The 22,582-nt window shown below is 44.1% G+C and overlaps 1 protein-coding gene across 2 annotated transcripts in view; it reads right to left on the reverse strand.

The window, feature by feature from the left end:
* LOC147117609 (lysophosphatidylcholine acyltransferase 1-like) overlaps positions 1-22,582 on the reverse strand; it is a 309,307-nt gene that overhangs the window by 236,718 nt on the left and 50,007 nt on the right. The window contains exon 2 of one of the 2 annotated variants that reach the window (XM_085988726.1): positions 8,436-8,482. The exons of the other annotated variant lie outside the window; for it this stretch is intronic. Coding sequence (XP_085844852.1) covers positions 8,436-8,468 — 33 coding nt within the window. The 5' untranslated portion in view covers positions 8,469-8,482. The remainder of the gene's footprint in view (positions 1-8,435; positions 8,483-22,582) is intronic. 2 annotated transcript variants of the gene reach the window in all.

The following is a 22,582-nucleotide window of genomic DNA, read 5'->3' on the forward strand; positions in this document are numbered from 1 at the left end:
ACTCAGAAGCAGGTTGCTGTTTTGAAGCTTTACTTGAATAAAATTGTGCAAAGACATTGCGTCTTGCCTAGCGTATAAGGAAGGATGGCGGAGGATTGAGAATGGCTGCCTCATGTGGGCTTTGTTCACAACTCAGCAAACACTCCCTGGAATACTACTTCCAGGGCAGACAGGAAGGAGGTCAAATAACACACTGCTATACAATAACTACCACTAGAGGGTGCTCCCTGCATGTACTAAGTCCAGAACAGTAGGAATAAATGGGTCCTTTTTCAGGGAGGCAGGCGGTGACTAGTGGGATACCGCAGGGATCAGTGCCTGGGCCCCAGCTATTCACAAAATATATCAATGATTTGGCTGAGGGACCCAAGTGTAATAGTTCCAAGTTTGCTGACGACACAAAACTAGGTGGAATTGTAAGTTGTGAGGAGGATGCAAAGAGGCCTCAAGGTGATTTAGACAAGTTGAGTGAGTGGGCAAATACATGGCAGATGCAGTATAACGTGGATAAATGTGAAGTTATCCACTTCGGTAGGGAAAACAGAAAGGCAGAGTATTATTTAAATGGTGATAGATTGGGAAATGTTGATGTGCAAAGGGACCTGGGTGTCCTTGTACATCAGTCACTGAAAGCAAACATGCAGGTGCAGCAAGCAGTTAGAAAGGCAAATGGTATGTTGGCCTTCAATGCAAGAGGATTTGAGTACAGGAGCAAGGATGTCTTACTAGTTATACAGGGCCTTGGTGAGACCACACCTGGAGTACTGTGTGCAGTTTTGGTCTCCTTACTTAAGAAAGGATATACTTGCCATAGAGGGAGTGAGCGAAGGTTCACCAGACTGATTCCTGGGATGACAGGACTGTCGTATGAGGAGAGATTGGGTCGACAAGGCCTGTATTCACTAGAGTTTAGAAGAATGAGAGGGGATCTCATTGAAACGTATAAAATTCTGACAGGGCTAGACAGACTGGATGCAGGGAGGATGTTTCCCCTGGCTGGGGGGGGTCTAGAACGAGGGGTCACAGTCTCAGGATACAGGGTAGGACATTTAGGACTGAGATGAGGAGAAATTTCTTCACTCAGAGGGTGGTAAGCCTGTGCAATTCTCTACCACAGAAGGCTGTGGAGGCCAAGTCACTGAATATATTTAAGGAGGAGCTAGATAGATTTCTATACACAAAAGGCATCAAGGGGTATGGGGAGAAAGCGGGAATATGGTATCAAGATAGGATCAGCCATGATCATATTGAATGGCGGAGCAGGCTCGAATGGCCTGCTCCAGCTCCTATTTTTCTATGTTTCTAAAGGACATTAGTGAACAGTTGGGATTTATGACAATAGCTTCATGGTCACTTTTCATTGATACTAGCATTTTTATTTCAATTTTTAAAAAAATATAAGACAACTGAATTCACATTCTAAACTGCCATGGTAGGATTTGAACAGGCTTCCGGATTACTCGTGTAGCAGCATAACCACTACACTACCTTTCCAGATGGTTAATAAGCATGTGCAATACCAGTGGGAAAGAACTTTATCAATACCACGTTAAATGTCTTGATAACTCGTTCAGATTTATTTTTTCAACCAACATTTAGCAGCTGTTCAGCTAATTTGTTCTCTTACTTACTGAAATCCCCTCCCTGAAGGAAGCACCAAGCTCTACTCAGTATCCTTTTCCTGCCAGCTTCCTTGTTAATAAACCAAAAACTTCAAACACATTTTAGGAATTTGGTAATGGCAATGTTCTTGACCTTTGACAAGATTGGCATGATAAAATAAAATGTACAGTTCTGGCTGGTTTAAGACAACTCAATTTTCTATTAACTTCAACTAAAAATGTCTATTGCAGCTAACTTGTGATTAATACAGTTGCAATGAAATGCTGTGCTAAGATCAGAATGCAACCAAGACTTAACTTTGTGATCATATGTGGAGTTTAAGTTATATTCCTGTGCCAAGGATGGACAAATGTAAAAAAGGGTCAGAATCCTAAAACTTATACAAATCTGACTAAACTACTCCAATACAAGTTACATTGGGCCATAAGGGTCACCAACTCAATATCTATTAAAATGTTTGATTTTGAATAATGATTAATTACATGTATAATAGCTACAAAATGAACACAGTACAATTGTAGTACTTGTAGAGTACAGTGTTGCTACGATTTGATCTTGACAGACATGTTTATGATCCAGGAAACTGACTGGTGATTTTAAGTTTGGCCCAGCAATCTAAAAAAAATTACTGCATCATTTTGGAAACTATAAACACAATGTTGAACAGACAAAATAGTTTGTACTCAATTCAACAAGTAGAACTCTCAGGGACATGTCAATTTTTTGTCTTATAATACTCCTGTGAAGCACCTTGGGATGTTTTACTATGTTAAAGGCGCTATATAAATGCAAGTTGTTGTTATAATGGCACAATCCAAAATACTCTGTACAAACACACATGCAAAGCATGTTTGCTGCACATTTTTGAATTTTTAAAAAAAATTTTTTATAAAAAGACGAACCTCAAACAAGGAGGAATAAATTTAGGTTAAGTACTAGAAATATGAAGTGGGGAGGTTTAAAGAATTTTTTGTGGATTACCACAAGTGGCTATTGAAACTGAGTCAATTGATTTTTTAAAGGAGGATTGGAAGAAAACTATTCAAGGGAATGGGAGGAGACCAGAGAAATAAGACATTTCTGTCATGCAGCTAGTGCTGGCATAGGCATGATGTGCCTGCTACTGCACTGGAATTTGTGATTCTATGTTACTTAACTTTGGATGGGAGAAAAGACTAAAATTCATTGATGGATTACATGTGGCACAATTATGAAATGTTTGCAAAAAAGAACACATGGTTATTACCATTATTTCATCACTAACCTTCCTCACAAATCTGGTGTAGGACTATCAACTTCAAGTGTCATTATATGGTTTTCCTTTTAATCTATTTGCTGCTTCTCCACTGGTACTTCTGGAGCCCTTTCATTCTCCTCCTTACTACACATCTTTATGCATTTCCAAAGCCTATTTGTACAACAGCAAATAGCTACAAAATAGCAGGTGTGCTTGAGTGCATATTCTATTACTGTAACAAACATAAGTAGCACTGAGTCCAGTTCTACGGAGTACTGCTTCTAGAGTACTAAATTCAGGAATTTGTTGAGGTGGAAGTAAGAGGTGCTGCTTGATACATTAAAAAAAAATAAACAACTAGGGTTAAATAAGGACTGTGAGCTAAGTTACAGTAAAGACCTAAAGCATATAACTAAATTTAATAAATTAAACAAGGTTAATACCTAGATTAAAAACTATTGATAGACAATTGAGTATTTCAAAACTTGAAAACCTAATTTAGTTAAATAAAATACAGTAGAGATGGCAGGGCAGGCGATGTGTTGCAGCTGTAGCATGTGGGAGCTGGTGGACCCCAGTGTGATCCACAGCAACCAAATCTGCAGTAAATGTCTGCAGCTCGGGGAACTTCAGCTCAGAGTTGATGAGCTGGAGTCTGAGTTTCGGACACTGCGATACATCAGGGAGTTAGAAAGTTACCTGGACACTTTGTTCCAGGGGGCAATCACACCCCTTAGGTTAAATACTTCACATTTGGTCTGTGGTCAGAGACAGGAGGGTGTGACTACAAGTGAGGCAGGTATGGGGATCCAGAAAGAAGCACTGGAGGAGCCTCAGCCCTTGCACTTGTCCAATAGGTATGAGGTTCTTGCAGCCTGTGTGGGGACTGCAGGGAGGATGAGCAAACTGACCACCGCACCATGGTACAGGGGGCCATTCAAATTGGGGGAGTAAAAAGGAATGTAGCAGTGGTACGGAACAGTATAGTTAGGGGGATAGATACTGTTCTCTGCAGCCGAGAACGCGAGTCCCGAAGGCTGCGTTGCCTGCCCGGTGCCAAGGTTAAGGACATCTCCTCGGGGCTGGAGGGGAATGGATCCAGGTGTCATGGTCCACGTAGGTACCAACGACACAGGTAGGACTAAGAAAGAGGTTCTGCTGAGGGAGTATGAGCAGCGAGGGGCCAAATTAAAAAGCAGAACCACAAAGGTAATAATCTCTGGAGGCGGTGACTAGTGGGGTACCACAGGGATCAGTGCTTGGGCCCCAGCTATTCAAAATATACATCAATGATTTGGATGAGGGAGCCAAATGCAATATTTCCAAGTTTGCTGACGACACGAAACTAGGTGGAATTGTAAGTTGTGAGGAGGATGCAAAGAGGTGTCAAGGCGATTTAGACAAGTTGAGTGAGTGGGCAAATACATGGCAGATGCAGTATAACGTGGATAAATGTGAAGTTATCCACTTCGGTAGGGAAAAACAGAAAGGCAGAGTATTATTTAAATGGTGATAGATTGGGAAATGTTGATGTACAAAGGGACCTGGGTGTCCTTGTACACCAGTCACTGCAAACATGCAGGTGCAGCAAGCAGTTAGGAAGGCAAAGGGTATGTTGGCCTTCATTGCAAGAGGATTGGAGTACAGGAGCAAGGATGTCTTACTACAGTTGTACAGGGCCTTGGTGAGACCACACCTGGAGTACTGTGTGCAGTTTTGGTCTCCTTACCTAAGAAAGGATATACTTGCCACAGAGGGAGTGCTGCGAAGGTTCACCAGACTGATTCCTGGGATGACAGGACTGTCGTATGAGGAGAGATTGGGTCGACTAGGCCAGTATTCACTAGAGTTTATAAGAATGAGAGGGGATCTCATTGAAACGTATAAAATTCTGACAGGGCTAGACAGACTGGATGCAGGGAGGATGTTTCCCCTGGCTGGGGGCTCTAGAACAAGGGGTCAGTCTCAGGATACAGGGTAGGACATTTAGGACTGAGATGAGGAGAAATTTCTTCACTCAGAGGGTGGTGAACCTGTACAATTTTCTACCACAGAAGGCTATGGAGGCCAAGTCACTGAATATATACAAGGAGGAGATAGATAGATTTCTAGATGCAAAAGGCGTCAAGGGGTATGGGGAGAGAGCGGGAATATGGTATGGAGTAGAGTATCAGCCATGATCATATTGAACGGCCTAATGGCCTACTCTTGCTCCTATTTTTCTATGACTACCTGAGTCACGAGCAAATTGGCATAAGGTCAAGATAATCAGAGCGTTAAATGCGTGGCTCAAGGATTGGTGTGAGAGAAATGGGTTTCGATTCATGGGGCACTGGCACCAGTACTGGGGAAAGAGGGGGCTGTTCTGTTGGGATGGGCTTCACTTGAACCGTGCTGGGATCAGTGTCCTGGAGAATCGAATAACTAGGGCTGTAGATAGGGCTTCAAACTAAATAGTTTGGGGGGGGGGGGGGGGGCAGGGGGAAGACTTAGAAAATTAAAGAGAAAGGGCAAGGCAATAGTGCAGATTAGCAATAGGGGTAATGATAACAACCAGAGTGTGACAGGAATGGACAGAGCATAGAAGCATAAGAGTGCACCAGCAAATAGGTTCAGAGTCAGGAAAATGATAAAAAGACAAATTTAAAGGCTCTTTATCTGAACGCACACAGCATTCGTAACAAGATAGATGAATTGACAGCACAAATAGAAATAAATGGGTATAATCTGATAGCCATTAGAGACATGGTTGCAAGTTGACCAAGGCTGGGAACTGAATATTTGGGGTTTGACATTTCGGAAGGATTGGCAGAAAGGAAAAGGAGGTAGGTAGCTCTGTTAATAAAGGATGAGATCAGTACAGTAGTGGGAAATGATCTTGGCTCGGAAGATCAAGATGTAGAATCAGTTTGGGAGTAGTCTATAGGTCCCCTTACAGTAGCTACACTGTAGGACAGAGTATAAATCAAGAAATAATGGGGGCTTGTAAGAAAGGTACTGCAATAATCGTGGGCAATTTTAATCTTCATATAGATTGGACAAATCAAATTGGGAAAGGTAACCTCGAGGGAGAGTTCATAGAGTGTATGCAGGACAGTTTCTTAGAACAATATGTGTAGAACCAGAGAACAGGCCATTTTAGATCTGGTAATGTGACAGGATTTATTAAAGATCTCATCATAAAGGATCCTCTAGGAAAGAGTGATCATAATATTCAGTTTGAGGACGAGAAACCTGGGTCTGAACCTAGTGTCTTAAACTTAAATAAAGGCATTTACAAAGGTATGAAGACAGAGTTGGCTAAAGTAGACTGTAGATAAGCAGTGGCAGACTTTTATGGAAATATTTCATAACTCTCAACAAAGATATATTCCAGTGAGAAAGAAAGACTCTACGAGAAGGACAAACCACCTGTGGCTAATTAAGGAAGTTTAGGAGGGTTTCAAATTGAAAGAAAAGGCATACAATGTTGCAAAGATTAGTGGTAGGCCAGAAGATTGGGAAGTTTTTAGAAACTTGCAAAGGATGACTAAAAAAATAATAGAGGGAGATTTTGAGAGTAAACTAGCAAGAAATATAAAAACTGACGGTGAGGGATTCTACAAGTATACAAGAAGGAACAGAGTAGCTAAAGTAAATGTCGGCCCCTTAGAGGATGAGACTGGGGAATTAATAATGGGAAACAAGAAAATGGCAGAGACTTTGAACAAATACTTTGTATCTGTCTTTACGGTAGAAGAAACTGAAAGCATACCAACAATAGTGGAAAATCAAGGGGGGGAAAGGGAGGGAGGAACTTAAAACAATCACTATCGCTAGAGAAAAAGTACTCGGCAAACTAATGGGATTAAAGGCTGACAAGTCCCCATGACCTGATGGCCTGCATCTTAGGGTCTTAAAAGAAGTGGCTGCAGAGATAGTGGATGCATTGGTTGTAATCTTCCAAAGTTCCATAGATTCTGGAAAGGTCCCAGTGGATTGGAAAGCCACAAATGTAATGCCCCTATTCAAGAAAAAAGGGAGACAGAAAGCAGGAAACTATAGGCCAGTTAGCACAACATCTGTCATTGGGAAAATGCTAGAATCCATTATTAAGGAAGTAGTAGCAGGGCATTTAGAAAATCATAATACAATCAAGCAGAGTCAACATGACTTTACGAAACGGAAATCGTGTTTGACAAATTTATTAGCGTTCTTTGAGGATGTAACGAGCAGAGTGGATAAAGGGGAACCAGTAGATGTAGTGTATTTGGATTTCCAAAAGGCATTCGATAAGGTGCCACATAAGGTTGCTGCACAATGCACAAGATAAGAGCTCAAGGTGTTGGGGGTAATATATTAGCACGGTTAGAGGATTGGCTAACTAACAGAAAGTCGGGATAAATGAGTCATTTTCAGGTTGGCAAACTAACTAGTGGGGTGCCACAGGGATCACTGCTGGGGCCTCAACTATTTACAATCTATATTAATGACTTGGATGAAGGGACTGAGTGTACTGCAGCCAAATTCGCTGATGATACAAAGATAGGCAGGAAAGCAAGTTGTGAAGAGGACACAAGAGTCTGCAAAGGGATGTAGATAGGTTAAGTGAGTGGGCAAAAATTTGGCAGATGGAGTATAATGTGGGAAAATGTGAGGTTATCCACTTTGGTAGGAAGAACAGAAAAGCAAAATATTATTTAAATGGAGAGAGACTACAGAATGCTGAGGGATCTGGGTGTCCTCGTACATGAAACACAAAAAGTTAACACGCAGGTACAGCAAGTAATTAGGAAGGCAAATGGAATGTTGGCCCTTATTGCAAGGGGGATGGAGCATAAAATTAGGGAAGTCTTGCTACAACTGTGACCACACCTAGAGTACTGCATACAGTTTTGGTCTCCTTATTTAAAGACGGATATACTTGTATTGGAGGCAGTTCAGAGAAGGTTCACTAGGTTGATTCCGGAGATGAAGGGGTTGTCTTATGAGGAAAGGATGAGCAGGTTGGGCCAATACTCATTGGAGTTTAGAAGAATGAGAGGTGATCGTATTGAAACCTAAAAGATTCTGAGGGGGCTTGACTGGGTAGATGCTGAGAGGATGTTCCCCCTCGTGGGGGGAAATCTAGAACTAGGGATCATAGTTTCAGAATAAGGGGTTGCCCATTTAAGACGGAGGGGAGGAGGAATTTCTTCTCGGAGGGTTGTGAATCTTTGGAATTCTCTACCCCAGAGAGCTGTGGAGGCTGAGCCATTGAATATATTCAAGGCCGAGAGAGAGATTTTTGGACTACAGGGGAGTCAAGGGTTATGGGGAACAAGCAGAAAAGTGGAGTTGACGCCAAGATCACATCCCCCATGATCTTATTGCATGGTGGAGCAAGCTCGAGGGGCCGCATGGACTACTCCTGCTCCTAATTCTTATGTTCTTTTAAGCTACAGTGCCTGTATTTATAGCATTTCTGCACAATTCTTTCAAGTTAAATATTGGAATGTATTCCTCATGCTTTCAGTGGTGGTAGCAACAGACTAAGATAGTGCAAAGCATTACAGTGCCAACAGTAGTCTCACAGCACTCGTCATGCGAAGCTTACCAGAAGCCAAATCTGCTTGGGCTTTTCAATCATCTGACTGGTCGATTCTAGTGAATAATAAAACAGCACATCATGGACAAAGTGAAATCATCTGTCCAACCTATAGGGGTCATTAACCAAAAGATCATGGGCAATTTTGTAAAGACAAAAAGATCAGGTAAAATAATCTAGTGGCCAGATTTGTGTTGTACAGCATTTACAGTCATTGCTTTCTTTGGTTATTTTCACATTTTTCCAACTATTACTCAGCTGCTACTTATTTTTGGTGGAATGTGGCACAGTTCTGTGTTTTTGCTCTTTTCATACTTTTCAGTTCTAATCCAGTTACTCCATCATATAGATGTAATAGAAAATAGCTTTCACTACTGTGAAAATGAGTTGTCCAAAATAGGTGGGCGTTTTATACATAACTTTTTTTAAAACCTCAAATCTAAGCACTCTCTCAATAAAAAAAAAGTATGACCATTTTGAAAACTTGGACAGCACTGGTTATTTTTCTAACAGGTGGAATTGTTTTAACTGAATATTGGATCACACAATACCACTTTACATAAATTAGTTACAAATGTGCAGGACATTATGCAAATAGCTAGAAGTATTACTAGAATACTATACTATGTTTTTATTATTTGTTCGCTGAAAGTGGGTGATGGCAGCAAAGCCACATTTTTATTTCGCTTTTTAGTGAGAAGGTAGTGGGGAGCCTTCATCTTGTGGTGATGGAACTCCCACAATGGTGTTTGGTAGGGAATTCCAGGATATTGACCCAGTGACGATGAAGGACCGACAGTACCTGTCCAAGTCAGGATGGTGTATGACTTGGAAGGTATGGTCCCCACATGACATTGCTGCTGTTATCCTTCTTGATGGTGGAAGCCCTAGAGCTAGAAGGCGTTGTCAAAGCAAGCTTGGCGATTTGCTGCAATGCATCCTGCAGATACAGGAAACTGTGTGTTACCCGGAGGCTAAATGTCCGGCAAGCTCGAGCCACCGGCAAAAATCAGGAGCCGTTTCGTTAGGTTTTTTTTTCTTTTCGTTGCTTTTTTCTCAACAGTCAAGCTCTGCAAGGTCTGTAGCTAAGCAACAGCTTCAGCTAGAGACGCTTGCCGACTGTTTAGAAGCTGCTGCTAAGCAACAGGGTTTGTTGATTCACACGGAGCTGAAAATCTCCGTATGTTTTAACATCAGCGCTGGTGTGTCCGGCAGTTTTGAGGGAACGGCAACAGCTCGGTCCCATCGGTGCCTGATAGCACAAAGTTTCCTGTAGTACATACTGCAGACAATGTGCCGGTGGTAGAGGGGATAGGCAGAATTTAATACCAAAGGTGCCCATCAAACAAACTGGATGGTGTCGAGCTTCTTGAATGTTATTGCAGCTGCACCCATCCAGGTAAGTTGCAAGTATTTAATCAGACTCCTGACTTGAGTCTACTAGATGCTGGAGATGATTTGAGGAGTCAGGAGCGAGACACTCCTTGCAAAGTTCTAGCCTCGACCCTGGTCTTATAGCCACATTTCTAATATGTGGCTGGTTCAGTTAAACTTCCAATCAATTCCATCCCCCCCCCCCCACGGTTAGTTGCGGGGAAATTGGCAATGGCGGTGTTATTGAAGGTTGAAGGGATGTGGTTGGGCTTTTTCTTGGTCAGTGCCCGCTATTTATGTGACGCGAATATTACCAGTCACTTGTCAGCCCAAGCCTGGATATTGTCCAGGTCTTGCTCGTAGGCTGGCATGGGCTGCTTCATGAAAAAAAAATGGTTTGCTGCTCCATGACACTAATTAATTATTTAATTAATTGATTAAATCATTTGATAAAGGGATGCTTGTTACAACAACTTGCACTTATAGAATACCTTCAAGGTAGAAAAACACTCAAGCCGCTGCAGAGGATAAAAGGAATAAGCCTTTGTGGGAAAGTTAGGGTTGTCCAAACTCAGTCTCCTGATATTCCAACTCTTAATTACTGTGCTTCTCTCCTTCGTCTGCCCTTTTGCCTCATCTTCCCGCCTTTAAAATCCAGATCAAAACCTAATTTTGCTTTGGTCAGCCGGGCGTATGTAATACCTGGAAATTGATCACCATAATTTAGAAATTCCAATCCAGGCTATTGAGAAATCTACATGGGTCAAGTTTGCTGGATATGGAGTGCACACCCAGAGAGCTAATGAGCACGTTGGCAAGTCATGGCTTAGGCATACCTTGGTATACACAAAGGTACTGCACAGCATCGCCAGCACAGAGCACGACTAAATGTCCTGCTGCTTATCCCACCAAGCCCATCCTAACCATTAGCATATGATTTGTCAGCTTGCCTGCAGCCAAGTGGGAAGATCTTAGCACTCTGACACATTTACTGTATAGACCTAAAATTCTACAGTGTTTGCGCTCTCTCATTGTAACTTCAGTGGGGATGGTTGGAGTAAGTGGGTAAAAGTATGACAGGATGGAGTTTAATGTGGGCAAGTATGAGGTCGTCCACTGTGGACCCAAGAAAGATAAAGCAGAGTATTTTCTAAGTGGTGAGAAACTAGGAACTGTAGAGAAGCAGAGCGATTTGAGAGTCCAAGTACATAAATCATTTAATGCTAGTAGACCAGTACCAAAAACAAAGGCTAATGAAATGCTGGCCTTGATCTCAAGGGGGCTGGATTACAAAGGGGTGGAAGTTATACATCAGTTGTATAGAGCCAGTTAGATCACATCTGGAGTACTGCATGTAGGTTTGGGCCTCAGGAAGGATATATTGGCCTTGGAGTAGTAGCAGCACAGATGCACCAGAATGATACCAGGATAGAGAGAGAGTTAAATTAAAAGGACAGTTTGCATAAACTTGGCTTGTATTCCCTCAAGTGCAGAAGATTGAGGGGTGATCTGTTCAAGGCGTTTAAAATGTTAAAAGGGATTCGATAGGGTAGATACAGATAAACTATTTCCTCTGAACGAAGGGACAAGCAAATGAAGAGACTTCCGCCTGACCATGCAATATTTGGTGGGGATCAGCTGTAGAGGTCTGGGGCAAGCTTATTCCAGCCCTATGCTGCCATACTTTTGCCCACTAACTGGACTGCTCTTTGAAAGAGCCGGCACAGACTCAACAGGCCGTGTTGTACTGTTCTATGATTCTATGTGCCACCCCGTGGATTTTCAGGGCCAATATTGACGAACCAATTTGGCTTGTCAATTATCAACAATGCCTTGAAGTACTGTAGAACTTCCTGGATCAGGTATAGGATTATACATTTCAATAACTTCAGATCATAACCACTGCTCCTATTTTTTTGGACAGCAGGTGCTGGTAATGATTCTGCTGTTGCCATTTACAGCTCCTCTTGACCCATCTTTTGTTTTTCTTCTTCTTCTTCTTAGGCAGTCCCTCGGAACCGAGGATGACTTGCTTCCACATTAAAAGTGAGTTCGCAGGTGACTGATGAGTCCAATGCGGGACCTACAGACTGTTACAGGTGGGGCAGACGGTGCTTGGGTTGACGTGCGCTCCTTGCGCTGCCTGCGCTTGCTCCCGGCGAAGAGACTCGAGGTGTTCGGCACCTTCCCGGATGCTTCTCCTCCATTTTGTGCGGTCTTGGGCCAGGGATTCCCAGGTGTCGATGGGGATGTTATGCTTTTTCAAGGAGGCTTTGAGGGTGTCCTTGAAGCGTTTCCTCTGCCCACCTGGGGCTCTCTTGCCGTGCCGGAGCTCCGAGTAGAGCGCTTGTTTTGGAAGCCTCCTATCGGGCATGCGGATAATGTGACCCGTCCATCAGAGCTGATTGGAGTGTGGTCAAAGCTTCGATGCTGGGGATGTTGGCCTGAGCAAGAACACCGACGTTGGTGCACCTATCCTGCGGAGGCAGCGTTGGTGGTACCTCTCCAGTGCTTTGAGGTGCCTGCTGTACATGGTCCATGTCTCGGAGGCATACAGCAGGGCGGGTATCACTGCTGCTCTGTAGACCATGAGCTTAGTGCCGGGTTTGAGGTCCTGGTCTTCAAACACTCTCTTCCTCAGGCGACCGAAGGCTGTACTGGCACACTGAAGGCAGTGTTGGACTTCGTCGTCGACATCTGCCCTTGTTGACAGTAGGCTCCCGAGGTATGGAAAGTTTCTTTACTTGTTCCATTACCACCCCCTTTCGCCTTGCACCATCATTTTGTCATTTAATCACTCCTGCCTTCCACCCTATCACTGATCTTCACTTTTGTGCTTTCCTCCTCTCCCCTACCCTGCCTCTGTACTTGATTAAAAACTGTTACATCTCTCACTTCTTCCAGTTCTGACGAAAGATCATCGACCTGAAACTTTAATTCTGTTTCTCTCTCCACAGGCCTGCTGAGTATTTCCAGAATTTTCTGTTTTTATTGTAGGATTACAAAGTCTGGCATAGCAGGTTGACTTGATTCTGATTTTCCATCACCAAGTATATCACCCTGGAGCCACTCTGACTCCACAAGAGCCTCTACTTTCCTACCACTGCCCCTGCGGAAGCATAGTCACTAATTGGTCAGGCAAGGGATGGTGCAGGAGGGAGGGCTTTAATTTCCTAGCTCACTGGGTCTGCTTCTGGGAAAGGTGGGACTTGTACAAGTCGAACGGTTTACACCTGAACCAGAGGGGGACCAATATCCTTGCGGGGAGGTTTGCTAGCACTGCTGGGTGGGGGGGGGTTTAAACTAACTTGGCAGGGGGATGGGATACAGAGTGGAACTATAGTAGGGGGTGATTTACAGCCAAATACGGAGGAAAAAAGTCAGCTGGGAAGGCAGAGCAAATATGTGAAGGCAAAAGGGAATATGGCAAGGCTGGAAGGCATTTATTTTAATGCAAGGAGTCTTGCAAATAAGGTGGATGAACTGAAGTTGTTGTTGAACACATGGGAGTACGATATTGTTGCTATCACGGAGACATGGTTGAGGGAGGGTCAGGACTGGCAGCTCAATATTCCGGGGTACAGAATCTTCAGGCGAGACAGAGGGGGGTGTAAAAGGGGAGGGGGCGTTGCAATATTAATTAAGGAATCAATTACTGCTGTAAGGAGGGATGATATATTAGCGGGTTCCTCTAATGAGGCCATATGGGTAGAACTTAAAATCAAAAAGGGGGCAAGCACTTTGCTGGGAGTGTACTATAGGCCCCCGAACAGTCAGGGGGAGATAGAGGAACAGATATGTAGGCAAATCTCAGAGAAGTGCGAAAATAATAGGGTAATAATAGTGGGGGATTTCAACTTCCCCAATATTAATTGGGATAGTCAGAGTGTGAAAGGCTTAGAGGGTGCAGAATTCTTAAAGTGCATCCAGGAGAGCTTTTTGAGCCAACATGTAGAAAGTCCTACAAGAGAGGGGGCGGTACTGGACCTAATTCTAGGGAATGTAGCCAGGCAAGTGGTGGAAGTGTCAGTAGGAGAGCATTTTGGCGACAGTGACCATAATTCGGTGAGATTTAAGGTGGTCATGGAAAAAGACAAAGACGGCCCGGAAATAAGGGTTCTAAATGGGGAAAGGCCGATTTTAATATGATAAAGGCAGGATCTGGCCAAAGTGGACTGGGAGCAGCTACTTATAGGAAAATCCACATCAAAGCAGTGGGAGACTTTCAGAAGGGAAATAGAGAGTGTACAACGCCAACATGTTCCTGTAAAGGTCAAGGGTGGGACCAACAAGCAAAGGGAACCTTGGATGACAAGGGATATACAAAAATGCATTAGGAAAAAAAGGGGGGCTTTTGGCAGTTACAAAAGACTAAAGACAGAGGAAGCCCTAGGAGTATAAAAAGTGCAGGGGCATACTTAAAAAAGAAATTAGGAGGGCGAGGAGGGGCCATGAAATAACACTGGCGAGCAAAATAAAGGAAAATCCTAAGATGTTTTATAAGTATATTAAGGGCAAGAGGATAACCAGGGAAAGGGTAGGGCCCATTAGGGACCAAAGTGGCAATCTGTGTGTAGAGCCAGGTGATGTAGGCGGGGTTTTAAATGAATTTTTTTCATCTGTGTTCACTATGGAGAAAGACGATGTAGACATAGAAATCGGGCAAGGGGACTGTGACATGCTTGAACATATTAGCATCGAGGAGGGAGGAGGTACTAGCGGTTTTAGCAGGCCAAAAAGTGGATAAATCCCCAGGCCCGGACGAGATGTATCCCAGGCTGTTGTGTGAGGCAAAGGAGGAGATTGCAGGGGCTCTGACACAAATTTTCAGAACCTCTCTGGCCACAGGGGATGTACCAGAGGACTGGAGAACAGCTAACGTAGTACCATTATTCAAGAAGGGTAGCAGGGATAAACCAGGGAATTACAGGCCAGTGAGCCTAACATCTGTGGTAGGGAAATTATTGGAAAAAATTCTGAGGGACAAAATTAGTCTCCACTTGGAGAGGCAAGGATTAATCAGGGATAGTCAGCATGGCTTTGTCAAGGGTAAATCATGTCTGACCAATCTGATTGAATTTTTCGAGGGGGTGACTAGGTGTGCGGATGAGGGAAATGCTGTGGATGTGGTTTACGTGGATTTCAGTAAAGCTTTTGACAAAGTTCCGCATAGGAGACTGGTCAAGAAGGTAAGAGCCCATGGGGTCCAGGGTGCCTTGGCGCGTTGGATCCTAAACTGGCTGAGTGGCAGGAGGCAGAGGGTGATGGTCGAAGGTTGCTTTTGTGACTTGAAGCCTGTGTCCAGTGGGGTACCTCAGGGATCGGTGCTGGGACCCTTGCTGTTTGTGATCTACATAAATGATTTGGATGAGAATGTAAAAGGTATGATCAGTAAGTTTGCAGATGACACGAAAATTGGTGGGGTGGTAAATTGCGAGGAGGAAAGCCTCAGGCTACAGGACGATATAAACGGGTTGGTCAGATGGGCGGAAAAGTGGCAAATGGAATTTAACCCTGAAAAGTGCGAGGTGATGCATTTTGGACGGACAAATAAGGCAAGGGAATACACAATGAGTGGTAGGACCCTAGGAAGTATAGAGGGACCTTGGTGTACATGTACATAGATCCCTGAAGGCAGCGGAACAGGTAGATAAGGTGGTTAAAAAGGCATATGGGATACTTGCCTTCATTAGCCGAGGCATAGAATATAAGAGCAGGGAGGTTATGATGGAGCTGTATAAAACGCTGGTGAGGCCACAGCTGGAGTACTGTGTGCAGTTCTGGTCGCCTCACTATAGGAAGGATGTGATTGCTTTGGAGAGGGTGCAGAGAAGATTCCCCAGGATGTTACCTGGGATGGAGCGCCTCAGCTATGAAGAAAGACTAAACAGGCTGGGGTTGTTTTCCTTGGAGCAAAGAAGGCTGAGGGGGGACCTGATTGAGGTGTACAAAATGATGAGGGGCATAGATAGGGTAGATAAAGAGGAACTTTTCCCCTTAGTAGGGGGGTCAATAACAAGGGGGCATAGATTCAAGGTAAGGGGCAGGAGGTTTGGAGGGGATTTGAGGAGGAACTTTTTCACCCAGAGGGTGGTTGGAATCTGGAACTCACTGCCTGAAAGGGTGGTAGAGGCAGGAACCCTCAGAACATTCAAGAAGCATTTGGATGAGCACTTGAAATGCCATTGCATACAAGGCTATGGACCAAATGCTGGAAAATGGGATTAGACTGGACAGGGATTGATGGTCGGCGCAGACACGATGGGCCGAAGGGCCTCTTTCTGGACTCTATGACTCTCAAATGTGGGTTTGAGTCACAGAAATCACAGAAACCCCACAGTGCAGATAGAGGCCATTTCGGCCCATCGAGCCTGCACCGACACATATCCCACCCAATCCCCGTAACCCCTACACCAACACATATCCCACCCTATCCCTGTAACCCCACGTATTTAATCCCCCTAACACTAAGGGTCAATTTATCATAGCCAATCAACCTAACCCGCACATCTTTGGACTGTGGGAGGAAACCGGAGCACCCGGAGAAAACCCACGCAAACACGGGGAGAATGTGCAAACTCCACACAGACAGTCACCCGAGGCCGGATTCGAACCCGGGTCCCTGGCGCTGTGAGGCGACAGTGCTAACCACTATGCCACCGTGCTGCTATGCAGACGGTGGCATAGTGGTTAGCACTGTTGCTATGCAGACGGTAGGTGCCATGATCTCCTTGTGACTAATACGGTGATCAGCACAATTTACCAAAAGGTGTGCCAGTGTCTTGCCATCTTCTTCCTGACCAGAGCATGGATACAACATAAGCCAGAAAACAATAGTTCTACCATGGAGGTGCAGAGCTTCAGCAGTATCGGTCTGCCTCTCCGCAGTACAATCACAGTAGGCACCAAGTTCTGGATATATACACGAGTGCTTGTTCTCATACCCAGTCTCTCGGCAATACTTTCTAGCAGCTAGCATCCCAAGTCTCAGTTTCCTCATCAACTATATGACAGATGTCTTCCTGCAACAAGGTGGAAGGTCCTACACAGGACAGCTTGGGACATGCTAGCCACCTTGATGTTAAAGACACCAAAGTACATAATCTAGGGCTTTGTGTGAAGGGTTTAACAAAAACAATCCCACCACAAATCAGACTTTCCTCTCTACCCACCCCTCCCTCCCCAACCCTGTGCCCCACTCCCCCCACCCCCAAGATACTCAGTGGTAGGTCAGTGAAGACCAGAGCTGCTCTTTCCTATAATATTTCTCCTTTTTGCCACAAATTCACCTCACACGGGTCCTGACTGCAGGCTGAAGTTGGCATTCACCAGGTCCATCCTCCCACACCTCCTCCCCCCGGGAACAGATGCGAGACAACAATACTAACAGATGCTCCTCGTATCTTTCAAATAATTAACTTTCAAAATCCTTCTTGAGCCATACAATACCTCACTGGTTAGTCTACTGCGCAACATGGTGAATAGGATACACTAGATCCCAAGGTGAGTCCACCAATACATTATCTGCAAAAAGAAGCACTGCAAATCACAGTGATACACCAAGGCTCCCTTATGTCAGCCAACACCTTATGGACAAGACATTGGACTGCATGGGTGAAAGTGGACAATCTTTGCTAAGAGTAGGTTCTCTCACCTACCCTTATAGATTTTCAAGCAGGAATACGTATCCTAGTTAAATTCCAAGATTTGGCCATGTACTTCTCCACAACAGCTGAATGACGCAATAAGACTGATGGAGATAAGGAATAATAAGGGGAAAAAAACACTAGTGGGCGTAGTCTATAGGCCTCCGAACAGTTGCAACTCTGTTGGACGGAGTATTAATCAGGAAATAGTTGAGGCTTGTAATAAGGGAACAGCTATAATTATGGAGGATTTTAATTATCATATTAACTGGACAAATCAAATTGGGCAGAGCAGCCTTGAGGATGAGTTCATTGAGTGTATTAGGGATGGGTTTCTCAAGCAGTATGCAACTGAACTGACCAGGGGGCAAGCAACCTTAGATTTGGTCCTGTGTAATGAGACAGGATTAATTAAAAATGTCCTAGTAAAGGATCCCCATGGAATGAGTGACCATAACATGGTTGAATTCCATATTCAATTAGAGGGTGAGAAGGTTGGATCTCAAACAAGCGTGCTGAGCTTGAATAAAGGAGACTATGAAGGTATGAGAGCGGAATTGATTAGAGTGGACTGGGAAAATAGATTAAAGGGTAAGACGGTACATGATCAGTGGTGTACATTTAAGGAGTTATTTTACAACTTCCAAAAAAAATGCCACTGAGGAAAAAAGGGAGTAAAAGAAAAGATAGCCATCCGTGGCTAAGTAAAGTAATTAAGGATAGTATTCGACTAAAAACAAGGGCATATAAGGTAGCCAAATCTAGTGGGAGGATAGATGATTTGGAAGTCTTTAAAAGACAGCAAAAAATAACTAAAAGATTGATTAAGAAAGGGAAGATAGATTATGAAAGTAAATTAGCAAAAAATATAAAAAGATTCCAAAAGTTTCTATAGTTATATAAAAAGCAAAAAGGGTGGCTAAAGTAAATGTTGGTCACTTTAGAGGATGAGACCGGGAAATTAATGGTGGGAAACATGGAGATGGCAAAAACGCTGAATAATTATTTTGTATCAGTCTTTACGGTAGAGGGCACTAAGAATATCCCAACACTGGACAAACAGGGGGCTCTGGGGGGGGGGGGGGAAGGAGCTAAATACGATTAAAATCACGAAGGAAGTGGTACTTGGTAAAATAATGGGACTCAAGGCGGATAAATCCCCTGGACCTGATGGCTTGCATCCTAGGGTCTGGAGGGAAGTGGCGGTAGGGATTGTGGATGCATTGGTAATAATTTTCCAAAACTCCCTGGACTCAGCAAAGGTCCCGGCAGATTGGAAAACTGCTAATGTAACACCCTTATTTAAAAAGGGCAGTCGGCAGAAGGCTGGAAACTATAGACCTGTTAGCCTAACATCTGTGGTTGGTAAAATGTTAGAGTTCATTAAGGAGACAGTAACGGGACATTTGGATAAACATAATTGAATAGGACAAACTCAGCATGGTTTCATGAAGGGGAAGTCATGTTTGACAAATTTGCTTGAGTTCTTTGAGGAAGTAACATACAGGGTGGGTAAAGGGGAACCAGTGGACGTAGTGTATTTAGACTTCCAAAAGGCATTTGACAAGGTGCCACACAAAAGATTATTGCTCAAGATAAAAAATCACGGGATTGGGGGTAATATTCTGGCGTGGGTGGAGGATTGGCTATCTAACAGAAAGCAGAGTTGGGATAAATGGTTCGTTCTCAGACTGGCAACCAGTAACTAGTGGTGTTCCGCAGGGGTCAGTGCTGGGTCCCCAACTCTTTACAATCTAATTAACGATTTGGAGGAGGGGACCGAGTGTAACATATCAAAGTTTGCAGATGATACAAAGATGGGAGGGAAAGTAGTGAGTGAGGAGGACATAAAAAACCTGCAAAGGGACATAGACAGGCTAAGTAAGTGGGCAGAGATTTGGCAGATGGAATACAATACTGGAAAGTGTGAGGTTATGCACTTTGGCAGGAAAAATCATAGAGCAAGTTATTATCTTAACGGCAAGAAACTGGAAAGTACTGTAGTACTGTAAACTGGCAGCACGGTGGCATAGTGGTTAGCACTGTTGCCTCACAGCGCCAGGGACCCGGGTTCGAATCCGGCCTCGGGTGACTGTGTGGAGTTTGCACGTTCTCCCCGTGTTTGCGTGGGTTTCCTCCGGGTGCTCCGGTTTCCTCCCACAGTCCAAAGATGTGCGGGTTAGGTTGATTGGCTATGATAAATTGACCCTTAGTGTTAGGGGGATTAAATACATGGGGTTACGGGGATAGGGTGGTATATGTGTCGGTGCAGGCTCGATGGGCCGAAATGGCCTCTATCTGCACTGTGGGGTTTCTGTGATACAAAGGGATCTGGGGGTCCTGGTGCACGAAACTCAAAAAGTTAGTATGCAGGTGCAGTAAGTGATCAAGAAGGCCAATGGAATGTTGGCTTTTATTGCTAGGGGGATAGAATATAAAAACAGGGAGGTATTGCTGCAGTTGTACAAGGTATTGGTGAGACCGCACCTGGAATACTGCATACAGTTTTGGTGTCCATACTTAAGAAAAGACATACTTGCGCTCGAGTCAGTACAAAGAAGGTTCACTCGGTTAATCCCGGGGATGAGGGGATGGACATATGATGAGAGGTTGAGTAGATTGGGACTCTACTCATTGGCGTTCAGAAGAACGAGAGGCGATCTTATTGAAACATATAAGATTGTGAAGGGGCTTGATCGGGTGGATGCGGTGAGGATGTTCCCAATGATGGGTGAAACTAGAACTAGGGGGCATAATCTTAGAATAAGGGGCTGCTCTTTCAAAACTGAGATGAGGAGAAACCTCTTCACTCAGAGGGTGGTAAGTTTGTGGAATTTGCTGCCCCAGAAAGCTGTGGAAGCTACATCATTAAATAAATTTAAAACAGAAAGAGATAGTTTCCTAGAAGTAAAGGGAATTAAGTGTTACGGGGAGCGGGCAGGAAATTGGACATGAGTCTAGGTTCGGAATGGTCATGGCCCTGTGGGTAGTGGAGTGGGCCCAGGGGCCGTGTAGCCTGGTTCTGCTCCTACTGTGTTCTAATTCTGTGTTAGATTTCAGGAGATGTTTTTATTCCTGTTCCTGGCTGGGGTGGAGATCGCCTTTACAGAAGGTAAGTACTGTAGAAAATATAGGGACAGAGTGATCTCCTGGATGAGTTTCGATCGCCTAGATGGGTCGGAGAGGAACTTCCCAGATTTTTTTCTCCCAAATTGGCCATTGGGTTTTTAAACTGGTTTTTCGCCTCTCCCGGGAGATCACATGGGTTTAGGTGGATGGAGAGTGATAGTATATTTGAGGTTAGGATCAGATCAGCCAGGATCTTATTGAATGGTGGAGCAGGCTCGAGGGGCCGATTGGCCTACTCCTGCTCCTGCTCCTATTTCTTATGTTCTTAAAATTGCTGAAAACAACTTCGATGTGTTTCCTGAAACTTGCAATGCTCCACGATGCTGGTGAGCTGTCCTAGATATTGATCGGAAGATACAAATCGCATCTGTCCTACCTTAAAAGCTACTGATATCAGCAAGATTCCACTATAGTTTTCAGGTTCACAGAGATCCCTCCTGTTCTAGATGGAACAACTGCCCGCCAGAACACCAAGTGTATGAATGGCTTAAACAGGATCATTGACCAACCTCAGAAGGGCAGCTCCAAGGCGAGCCAATGGATCCTTGTACTCCAAGGCAAAGAGCTTTTGCCATCCCTCAGAGCAGCTTTTAGGAATTTGGTATGAACACCATTTACTCCTACCATTAGCTAGGCAACACACTGTAGTGCCCACTTCTGCCCATCAAACTGGTTCAATAAGGCCTTCTACTTTTGTAGTAGGCTCCATTGACTTTTCTATCCTCCATGCAGATGGCTTCTTAGTATGGCCTGTGTGCGTCAGAGACCAACTCAATATAGTGCCCTTTGCAAACCATGAGAATATTAGAGCATCAGACTTATCATTTGCATTAGCCCAGAGAAACCCTTTCTACCGTTAGCCCTTACTATTTCTTGTTATATTATCCGCTAGGATTTTCTCATTCCCTTTGGCCACTTCAATCTCCCTTTTCACCCCCCACCCCAACTAGATTTTCCATACACTTAATGATTTTCATTAGTATTGTACATCCTAGTTTTATTATGTGCCATTTTGCAACATTACTCTGTTCTCTGGACATTACAGAGCAAGGGCAAAAGTCAGCCTTAATAAAGTCAGAATGCACCAGAGGACAGACCAGGTTTTGATCCTTACCCAACAAATTAGTTCAGTTGCAAGGATGAATAATCTTTGTAGCTGATGCTTCTTCCTGTGCATTTTGTAAAATATACCTGAATGGGACTCTCGTTTCCACTTTCTTTATCTCTTCTCCCCTCTCCTTCCACAGAATCATAGATGCACCTCAATTTAAATTTTAATGGCATTATTTGACAGATATGGCTAGAAATTGGATTAAGATTTTTCAGGCCTGAAATAGGCGACACACTGAACACGAGAAGCCGAAGACCCGAGGCTTAACCAAAATTAGGCATCGGGCCTCCGCCATATTTTCGGCGAGCTGCGGATGGCAATTAGGAGTCCAGAGGCAATTCACCAGTTCAGAGAGGACCAAGATGGTCTGGCTGCGATGTTGGCATGCACATAAATCCTGGACGGGGCGAACGGGGAGGCTTGTAGTAGTGCTGCGTAGCCAGGAGGAGCACTCCTGACTCCACATCAGGTTAAGGTAAAAAGTTAACATTTGTCTGTTTGTTAGTGGCCTCCCTTTAAGGACCGCTGGTTAGGCAGTTGAAGAAACCAAAAGCCCGAGCAGAGCATGCTCGGATTTAAGGCAGTAATGAGCGAGGCTGTAATAGTGCCCAAACTAAAAAGGCGATGGATGGATTTCAGGTACCCTTGGCGCAGAGATGTGACATTGAACCTTTTTGCTCCAATTCACAAATGATAAACAGATGCACGAGGTCCAATCCCACCCTCTCTGCCATAATCTCCAGTTAACACTTTAAAGTTTGATAAATAACTGAGCATAAAGGCTATTTCAAATAATTATCTGTATAGTAGACAGCCTTGACATTATGCAGAGCATCAGCACTTCATAGAATTTGCACTTGATGCTCCCAAATTTGTTTTCAGAATACTCCTGGACA

Source organism: Somniosus microcephalus, chromosome 5 (assembly GCF_052327205.1).
Source record: "Somniosus microcephalus isolate GS21.2 chromosome 5, FLI_Smic_1.0, whole genome shotgun sequence".
NCBI lineage: Eukaryota > Metazoa > Chordata > Chondrichthyes > Squaliformes > Somniosidae > Somniosus > Somniosus microcephalus.